Raw genomic sequence first — 10,823 nt, 5'->3', positions numbered from 1 at the left:
GTTGTACTCGCTGTTGACACAATTCAAAACTGCACACGTAACCAATCGTTTTCTTTTTTAGTTGGTGGATCCATTATAACCAAATGTTCTTGAAAAATGTAAGTATAAGTTCTGAAATAAAACGTTCTTTGCCTTTGACTTCTCTGAGCGAAAGATACTTTACTGCCTTTTCTGCGCGCGCATATGTATTACGTAATGTTATGATATGCGCGCGCAGTATTTTTTTGAAGCTGTGAGCCGGTGTATTAATTTTTGCGCTAAGCATAGGTGTTGATTTTTGTATATTCAAGAAGGTCCTGAAATAGCATATAAAGTTATAAATATCATCAGCGATAAAAAAAAATTGAATCAATTTAAAGAGTTAGTTAACTATTAATATAAGAAACTTTACAATAATACAACAATAAGGATGAAAGATAAAGGAAATTCTCATAAAACAAGAATATTTACAATAAATAAAATTTCGCGAGAATTAACTTTTGCAGATAGGCTATTTAGATTTAATTTGAGGGAATAAAATTTCGCGATTAAAACTTTTTTGGCCTAACTTTCCCGATTTAGGCTAAAAAACGTTAAATCGCGACCCTTTCTTTCTTTAAAGTAGTCTGCCAGAATAGCCTACTTGATATTCCATTTCCCTGCATATATCCCAGGTGACATTGCCTGAATGTCATTCAAATGCCGTAGTTGATGGGAGGCATGTGCGAAAAAAGTTTCTTACTTAAAAAAAATAACATTTTAACAACTATTACAACTTTTTAAATTTTTGGAAGGCGACTAGTCAGTTTTTTGTAGTTTCTTTTAAAAAAAGGCCATAGGACTATGGGCCAAAATGTGATTAGTTCAGCAGCTAATGCGGACTTGTTAGGAATTGCGACAAACTTCCTGTATATTATAATACGCTTGTGTGAGTAACTATGTTAGTTAACAGCACTAAAATTGCGGGTCATTTTTTCATGCCTCATGCATTGTCTTTCCAAAGCGTGGCGTTACGCTAAAATTTACTAAACTTAAAAAATTGCTATACGGGGAGTTCTTTGTTGTTTATTTTAGAAACCATACAAGGTCGTCATGGTTAGAATAATTTAATGTTACCCCCGGTTTACCATGTGCCCAACGTATCTCACGAAAACAAATTGTTTATTAACTGAAAAAAAGAAAACCGAAGCGAAGAATGTTGTCTCTTTTTAAAGTTAATCCTGATGAGGTTAGCTTAAAGCTTATTTGTTATTTTATATTTTCCCTTTTTGTGTTCTGGGACCGAGATTGCTTACTTTTATAAAAAAAAACCCATCGCATTCGAATATAGGGATAATTCGAATCTAAATGTAAAAACAAAACTGCTGTTGTCGATCGAGTACAAAAAGTTAATGTTGTTGTAAGAAATATTTTTTAAAAAGAAGGAAAATGTACGATGATATAACGTCACAAAGAGAACAGATTGAAAATGTACCAGCCAATTATATACATTTTCAATTCGTCTTTTTGGGATGAAGCGAAGTTTAGTATTCGAAGTAAAAAACTTGACTGCAAAAAACTTTTATCCAGAGAACGCTAGAAAGCTACCTACTGAGAAAAAAAAGCAAATCAGGTGTGTTGTTTTGATTATCTGGTAGAGAAATGAATTTTTAAGCCGTTTTAACTTTCAGAACTAAATTTTCCCTTAAATAGTAAGTTCCTTGTTGTGTCTTGAGCCGGAAAATACTTTTTTCAAGCACTTTTTTGTAAGAATATTTGTTGTGTCTTGAGCCGGAAAGTATTTTCTTCAAGCACTTTTTTGTAAGAATATACCCTAAACAGAAGCAGAATATGCTTAGAATATGTCTAAGCTTGATTGATTGTTTTAAATATAAAAATTTATATGATGCACAAAATTGATTAGAAGTTTACTTTTTTTATTAAACAATCTGATTTTTTTTCTGTTCAAGGCTGTAGCAGAATGTGCCATTAGCTAATGACAGCAAATTATGGCAACTTATAGCAAGCTTTCTTTTATTAAGGCATTATATATTTTCAGGCCACAGCCATGCTAAGAATATATTAAGAAAAATGAGAATACATATCACAGTCCCGATATTTATTTGCGCGCGCATCTAAGTGATTACGTAATTCCAGATGCGCGCGCTTATTTGGAGGTATAAATGTAAACAAACCAAGCGGACACGGAGGAAAAGGTTCAAAGCAAACAAAATCCACAACAATAACGTGGGAGAAATTTAGGTTTCAACATTTATTGACAATACGTTTTAACCATGTTGTACTGGCACAATTTTATTTTAACATTCACACAAATAAACATGCACAATTAAAGCTTGGCTTCTTTTGCGTACTGCTCCGAGCATAGCATCTATGCGCAATCTTTGTTGTCACTTTTATGCTTGTTTAGCAAAGTAATTTTCAGAAACGGATTACGCAAAGTAGACATATAATCTAGCTATGCTTTAAGAAAGCGATTTCCTATATTTTGTGTAAAACATTGGGAGGTTTGCTGTATAAAATAGACTAAATAGCTGACTTGGTGTGATCATTACATATTGTACATTGTGAAAATTTTACAATAACCTTTTTGTGTGACTTAACGATTTTTTTTAATGTCTGGGATACTATTTTCTCTGGTGTACTTTTGGCATGGCAAGGCAATTATATAGTTATGGCAGATTTAGCTTTTTACATAACGGTTGTTAGACACCTTCGATTTTCTTAGACATTTTGCATTTTTATTTATTTTTATTTTGTTGTTGTACCTGCTTATATTTTTAGCGGTTTGTTTCAGCGGGTATAAATATAGAATAATGCACATTGTGAGCAACCTCAATCTCAGGGCTTTTTTCTCTTTTTGCTGTTCCGTTATAAAAGAGATAATGCCCGGGGGTCGAGAATGGATTGTGAGTTTTAAAAATTCAAATTACTGTACTGTATTATATGCTTTTGTTTGGTATCTTTTACATGGATTCGATGAGAGATTCAGTGGATTCTTCCATGGGAATTTGGCTAGTGTTTTATGCATGATTAAAGGAGAGGCGAACAAAAAACTATTTTGTGGCAGCCAGAAAATAAATTTTAAGTGAGAAAGAAAAATTATAGATTTCTAAATCCTTAAATCTACTAAAATAACTACTATAAATCACGACTAAGTATCTATGTATCTTCCTAACAACATTTTTACAGAATTTCCATGACTGTATGGGATGAAAACAAATAGGCTTTGGATGTACTGACCAGTAAACATCAAAAGTAAGATTTTTGACTTAAGATAACCAAGAATATTCTACGTACTATAAGTAGTAAAAGCATTTTATAACCTTCGTTTAAACCTCTCTGAACTTAAGATATATCTGTCATGAGCAACAACAATATTTTTTTCATGTTTTAAGTCCCTTTTCCACAACATACTACGAGCTTCGAACGATAAAGTTTGTTATAATGAGATGGCACCAAATTTGAATAAATATACAGACCGGAAACATTTAACAACAAATCGAAGGCGCAATATGGTGGCTTCATCTTTATTCACGATTTGTTACTTTCTTTAACTTTACTTACAAAGTAAATATCTATGAAACGCCTTAACTGCCTTAAGTGATCAGTTACCCTTAGCATATGCCGTTTTCTTGTTATACGTGGTTCATTTGTTGATACACGGGGTGCATATGATGTTATACTCGGTTTATTTCACATTATACGTGGTGCTTTAAACATTTTGCGAGGTTGATATAACATTATATGAGGTACATACAACATTCTACGCGGTTTGTTAACAATTATACGCGGTTTGTTAATAATTATAAGAGGTACAAATAACATTATACGCGGTTTGTTTAACATTATATGGGGTTCAAACAACATTTTACGCGGTTTGATAATATTTATACGCGGTTTGTTTGTCATTATACGCTGTACATAGAAAACGCAATTTATGATGCTCACTTCTTCATATTATGTTCACTTTCATTTTCACAATAATACGTGAATTCAGCATTATACGAATTTTCTTTATTCGAATCTTTGTAGTTATATGACGGGGAAGTGTGAAAAACTTAGTGAAAGAGAGTAAAAATATGTGATTTCTTGTATAGGTACACAAATTTTACGTGTGTATCAGAACAAGATTTTTAGAGATGGCGGAGAAAAAAATGAAGGATATATAAGATAAACAAGTCTATGTCTTACAGATAAAATTTCAAAGTTTGCTGCTGAAAATATCACACCTGATATTGTACCTAAGCTGTCCTTGTTGGAGTTGGCAGGATTGGGTGTGACAGGAAGAAAAAATATCATGGATCTTCGGATCCAATGCAACGTTTTTTGTTCATCTTCGCCAGCCAGGAAATTCAGTTTAAATGGTGGTGCTCCTAAGTATGAAATCCATCAGTAATATCTTGGAAGATTTACTAGCTGAAGTATTCTACGTAAAAGAGATTTCTTCGTTATTAGGAGTCTCTGAGCGAACTATTTAGAGACGCATGCTGGCTTGCGAACTCAAAGTACAAAAGTTTGATGTTATGACTGATAATGAACTTGATAGTCATTTGCTTAAACTAACGTCAGAGTACCCGAACTGTGGAGAGGGAATGCTGATTCCGATGCTGAAACAACAAGGTATAAGCATTCAACGATTTCGGGTGCGTGAAAGCATGAAAAGGATCGATTCCGATGGTATTAGACGAAGGAAAAAAGAAAGGCTAAGTCGACGAGTGTATAATGTACAAGGATCTAACCACTTATGACACTTAGATACCAATCACAAATTGGTACGATGGTACTTCATTATTATAGGTGCAATAGATGGATACAGTAGATTACCCGTGGTGCTGGATTGTACAACTAGCAACAAGGCAGCTGTGGTCTTGAATAGTTTTCTAAAAGGAGTAGATGAGTACGGGTTACCCATGCGTGTACGATCTGATAAAGAAATGGAAAATGTCCTTGTCGCCGAATATATGATAGAAAAACGCGGAGGGAACAGAGGTAGCATGATTACAGGAAAGAGTACGCATAATCAGAGAATTGAACGTCTGGGGAGAGATGTATATACTGGCGTTCTAAGTTATTTTTATGAATTGTTTTATTACATGGAAGAACAAGGTATACTAGATCCACTGAACGAGATTCATCTCGGATGTTTGCATTACGTGTTTCTGCCAAAAGTTAATGAAAAATTAAAGTTTTTGAACAACGCATGGATAACCCACCGGATGCGTACGACAAAAACCTCTCCCTTGAAACTTTGGGTTGCCGGGCAAATGAACAACAAGTGGGAATCGAATTTTCAAACGAGGAATTGACATACTATGGTGTTGAGGGCCAAGTTGATGAGAACCTGGAACAGAATGCTATTGAATTCACACGACCAATATTTTCAGCCCCTGAAGTGCTCTCAAACGACGTAATAGACGTAATAAACCATTGTCAAAGTAAGCTTCTTTTATTTTTCGAAGCATGAGTAGAAAAAATTATTTACGGGGTCCCCCATAATCTTCTGCAACTTACATAATAATAAGGGGAAAATAATTCGAAAAGTAGTATATAATATGAAATTAACTTCATCTTACAGCAATGCATCTTATAAAAAGGTCAGCCGATCAACATTAATCACATATGTTAAAAAATTAAGTGCAGTCGATACATCATGATCATGATATGATCATCATGATCATCATGATCATCATGATCATCATGATCATCATGATCATCATGATCATCATGATCATCATGATCATCATGATCATCATGATCATCGTCGTCATCGTCGTCATCGTCGTCATTGTCGTCATTGTCATCATCATCATCATCATCATTGTCAGAAAACAACTCATCAAACAACTCATCTGTACTTTTACCACATCGTCTTACATGATTTCTCAAATCCTTCAATAAAAATTGATTTCCACAAGTTATGCATTTTTCTTTCAATAATGATTGATTCTCTTTATTCAGTGACAATGTGACAATAGATTTTTCTGAATAGGTCTTATATATACTTTTGACTGTCCTCCACCTAAACGAGCTTTTAGATCTTTCGCGGATAGACTACACGGTAGTTCGATGAGATCTCTGGAATTAGATAAGCATGTTAGCAATTCGAAACCCCCACAGTCATTCAATTGAGGAAAACCCATCAAACTTTCTTCACCATCCTTTTTTGCACTGCTGGTCAGCTTTTTGAATACGTCTTCCTCAGAATTTAACATGTATACTATTATTTTGAATCCCAAACCAGCATTTTGTAAAATAACTTTTTCATCATTGCTTGGAACTCGGCATGCATATTTTAAAGCAAGACATACAAAAGAAATAGTCCATGGTCTACCTTTCTTGGCACCAATCTTTGACTTTTTCATGGAAATTCTACTTCTTCTTGTATCAAACAAATTAGAGCGTTCTCCAAGAATATCTGAATAGGACTTCTCCCCAGCTGTTGCACTATTTTGTCCTTTTTTTAATGTCGTCTTTGCAGATTTCTTTTAATCTTATTCTGTCTCCCAAAGTCGACACTCCTAATCGAGAAGTTCCAGATCAGATGCTGAGCAAATTATCTCAATATTCCACTCGCTCTTCCTCGAATCGCTGCTTCAAGTGGCCCAAACCAACTTTGTTCAACATATCTTCCATAACCACAACTCTTGAACCTGACTGAACGGGCAACGCAGACGCCATGTTTGTTGTCATAAAAATTGTAGCCGAGAAGGAGAGACAATGTTGAAAACACTCCCCCGTATAATGTTTTAAAATCGTATAATGATTTATGCACCGCATATAATGATTTTAATGAGCTGCTTCGTATGCACCTCGTATTTTGAACGGACTGCGTATAATGTTATATGTACCACGTATGATGACAAACAAACTGCGTATATTTATTAACAAACCGGGTATGTTATTTTCACCTCGTATAATTATTAACAAACCGCGTATAATTATTAACAAACCGCGTATAATGTATCAACAAATGAACCTCGTATAATAAGAAAACGGCATATGCTAAGGGTAACTGATCACTTAAGGCAGTTAAGGCGTTCCATAAATATCAATTTGTTCAGTACGTTCAATAGTATAAAATAATAAAAATATGTTCGTCACATGTTGTTCAACTTTGCTATTTTGATTTTCAACTTATTCTTGTGACATTATTCTGTGAGTATTGACCCGTGACCATAACAATAAGGAGAAGTATATCCCATTGTTTTGGCAAAAGTGTAAAAATCCTGAATTATAAATAATTCAGCACTCACAAAGATGTAAACAAAACTAGTAGTTTTAACAGACTGTTTTATATTTTGATTCTAGTGTGTTGTCGTTCTGCAAAATTTTAGGTGAAAATTTGCCGTTTTTATGTGAAAAACATCAAATTTTTGTAACTCTACGAATATTTTTAATATCAAAACATTAGTCTTCAGAACTTTTTTATCATAATGGCTGTAGGATAATGGCTGTAAGAAAGTGATATAAATTGATATATTATGGAGCAGATCAAGCCAGGCGGTCTGGTCTTCAAAATCAACACTGTCATCGTGAACTTTTATTAAGCAGCCGTGCCGTGCGCAGTTCCCCTCTCCTTTAATGATTCCCGGCTAAAGTGGAATTTCTACCTCTTATTGAGTGTAATTAATGGCCGGTCATACTGTTTTCTAATTTTAAGAAATGCCCTTTCCCTAAAAAAGGCCATTTTCCAAAAAACTTTCACATGTCTGAAGCTTAGAATTAATTGTTATGGTAGTAACTTGATTCTGAACCTAAGAGAAAACACATTTGATTATGATTATAAATATTTGAGTGATTTGCACCTTAAAAGTGTCATAACTAGTTTTTATTCTTCCTCACGGAAATGTGTTAACGAAGTTGGTCTTTTCCCTCATAGAAGTCTGATAACTAAGTTGTTCTTCTCCCTCATAGAAGTCTGATAATTAAGTTGTTATTCTCCCTCGTAGAAAAAAACACAACTAAGTTTTTATTCTTCCTCGTAGAAATGTGACAACTAAGTTGTTCTTCTTTCTCTTAAAATAATTCTAGTTTTTTATATTTAAAAATTTCAGCTCTTCTTTTGTTGTTTTTATTTGACTGAGTCTTTTAATACTTATTTTCTTTTATTGTGTTTTGTTTCATTGTACTTTTTAAATTTCTATTTATTGTGTTGAGAACATAATTTACATATGCATAAATTACAATAGAAAAAATATTCTTCTGTTTCTTTCAATGAAAATTTTAATGAAGCTACTACAGAATGAAAATAGAGAAATCTCACACGTCTCCTGTTTTATGGAAGTTAGTTATGTGTTTCTGTAAACGTTTGGGAAAAACCTTTTTGTTAAAAATATGCGTAGTCGTGTGATTCAGCTTCTTGGATAAGTTCTAAATGACGAAATGCTGTTAATAAAATTATCTCATCGGCGAATGAAAAAAATATTTGATTTGACGTTTGTTCTTCTGGGAGAGTACTTACATACCTAATTTACTTCGAAGCACATTGGTTACTAAAGCACTGAAATAGTTATTTTGTTTGTTGTATGTTGTGCACTTTTTTATTCATAAGCAGCATATGATTTTGATGAAAAGTGACCTTTTTTGTCAACATTTTACATTAATGACTATTAAAGATGACAACCATAAAACACAGTTATAATGCGCTTTTTACGGAAAATATTTTTGCGAAACATATTTTTGCGGATTTTGTCTAAATCGTTCAGCAAGATTTTGCATTTCTACATACTTCGATTTCCTATAGGCGTTGAGTATTCGTTATTTATTTCAAAATACATTCTGTGTTCGATTGATTGATTGTTGTTGTTCTGTGATATTCGATGCCTTTGCCGTACATATTTACCAAATTATGTGTGGTAAATTTATATATTTTTGTATAGAAATTTGGATAATGAGCCACTCTTTGCCGCCGACATCTACGTTTTATCACTACGATCGCATGTTTTCTACCAACCCATCCATGTCTTCGTCACAAGGAAGTTCAGAAAGCGCCACATATTACAATGAAATTCAAATGGACGACGGCAAATGGACACGCGAACAAACACAGGTTTTAATTGACACCTGGAAAACACATAAATACACGCTCCTCAGTACCGCTTCTAGTTCTGCCGAGCATTTCAAAGTATGGAAACTAATAGCAAACGAAGTTAACAAACTTTCCCCGCCAAAAAGTTTACAACAATGCAAGAAAAAATTCCGTAATATAAGATACATCTGCAAGACGGCCATGAACAATAATAAACAAAGCGGCACGAAAAAACATTACCCTATGTTTTATTCCGATTTTGTTGAGATTATTTCTGAGAGTGAGCGAAACAAAGAAGGAATTAGAGGCGATATGCCGAGCGTTGAAATTTTAAGAGACGGTAGCATGGATGATTCATCTATAGATATTGAGGAACATAGTCCTCGGCAGGAAACGCAAGACCTGACAAATATTTCAACTATGCGAACAGATGAAAGTAACTTAAACAAAACAAAGCCTAAAAATTTATTACGAACTAAAAACGTTTCAAGTTTTAACTCGACCGACAGTTTTCACGATAGTCCTCGCTCGCATGATGGAGAATTACAAACTCATTATTCGTCAACAGAACGGCGCTCAGCGTCACCATCTATAAACGTTGAGGACAGGACAGAAAATGACGAAAATACAGAAGACAAACCTATTACGGAAAGTCGGCCTGATGAATATTGTACCGATGAAAACCTTTTATATGTGCCGTCCGATATTCTAGCCAGGAAACACAAACATATTGATGTGAGTATTATGGGACGGGGTTACCCGCCGCCTAAACGAATTAAGAGGTCAGCAGACGGATTTCCGTCTCCCGGCCAATATAAATCGTCGGGTTCGCATGATTCAACAACTGGGTTACCCACTGATACATATCCAACTATGGCCCCTATCACCTACAGCCAGGAGAGTTTTACAGCTGGCAGTGGTCTAAATTACGCATCAGCGGCTCTAACATCTGCAGCGCGAAAATATAAGACCTCAGCAGATTTGCAGCCATCATTTAGTAGAGACTCAAACTACTCGTATTCACGTCAACATAACGGCAAACCGAACCCGATCATATCTGTTGGATCACGTGATAGCGGTGTTTTTCAGCCAGGATTACCTTCTAGGGATAGCTTTAACGAACGATTTCTAGAGGTGCAAGAGCGCCAGATGGAATTGTTTAGTGATATGTTAAACAGACACGAACAATTTTTATTAAGACTATTATCACAGCAGAGAGAGGCAGCAGAAGAAGCACAACGGCGTGACCGCGAATTCATGTTAAAGCTCATTGAAATGTTCGTAAAACATACTTGAACCAAATGTGCTTTATGTGCACTTATAATTGTATCCGTAATATTTACAGATATCACAATTTGGAAAGAATTCATTTTGCATTATATTTCCCCAAAAATGCTAAAATGGCTTTTCTTCTGAAGAAGTGCATTTTTTACTCTTTAACATTTGTGGCTATAATTCAAAGGCGGAAGTCGTGTGCACTTGAAGGAATTAAATATAATTATAGAGAGCAACTGAAATAATGTCTTAAAATTAATCCCCCAATTGCGGCTTTTCTATTCCAAGACGGGGCTCCTATTCAAGAAAATGCGATATGGGAAAAAATAAATACGTTTTTAAGACAGAAAAATATCTTTTTAATTTAAAGCCGTATTCTTTGTGTTTAAAATGGCTGCGCGCAGCTTTATTTCGTAATCCTTGCAAAACCCGATTTTTACCGAGTTTGTTGTGATATCGCTAGCGCTTAGTAAACCAGTCGAATAGCCAATCAAGAAGTTTATTCGCAGCCCTCAGAGCTACGGAAGTAATAGCCATTTTG

At 34.5% G+C, this 10,823-nt stretch overlaps 1 protein-coding gene across 12 annotated transcripts in view; it reads left to right on the top strand.

Moving 5' to 3' along the window:
* LOC130613089 (uncharacterized) overlaps positions 1–10,372 on the top strand; it is a 33,373-nt gene extending 23,001 nt beyond the window's left edge. For 6 of the 12 annotated variants that reach the window (XM_057434415.1, XM_057434410.1, XM_057434413.1 and 3 more), the window contains 2 exons: positions 62–98; positions 8,859–10,372. In XM_057434415.1, the coding sequence (XP_057290398.1) occupies positions 8,870–10,303 (1,434 nt within the window). In that variant the 5' untranslated portion in view covers positions 62–98; positions 8,859–8,869 and the 3' untranslated portion in view covers positions 10,304–10,372. Of the gene's footprint in view, positions 1–61; positions 99–1,054; positions 1,208–3,861; positions 5,415–8,858 lie in introns of those variants that run through there. The other 6 variants (XM_057434416.1, XM_057434409.1, XM_057434408.1 and 3 more) reach the window with 3 other exon arrangements.
* Positions 10,373–10,823: the final 451 nt, after the last annotated feature.

Source organism: Hydractinia symbiolongicarpus, chromosome 10 (genome assembly GCF_029227915.1).
Source record: "Hydractinia symbiolongicarpus strain clone_291-10 chromosome 10, HSymV2.1, whole genome shotgun sequence".
Lineage (NCBI taxonomy): Eukaryota > Metazoa > Cnidaria > Hydrozoa > Anthoathecata > Hydractiniidae > Hydractinia > Hydractinia symbiolongicarpus.
The sequence above is the reverse complement of the archived record's forward strand: the minus strand, read 5'-3'. Positions and strand labels throughout refer to the sequence as shown.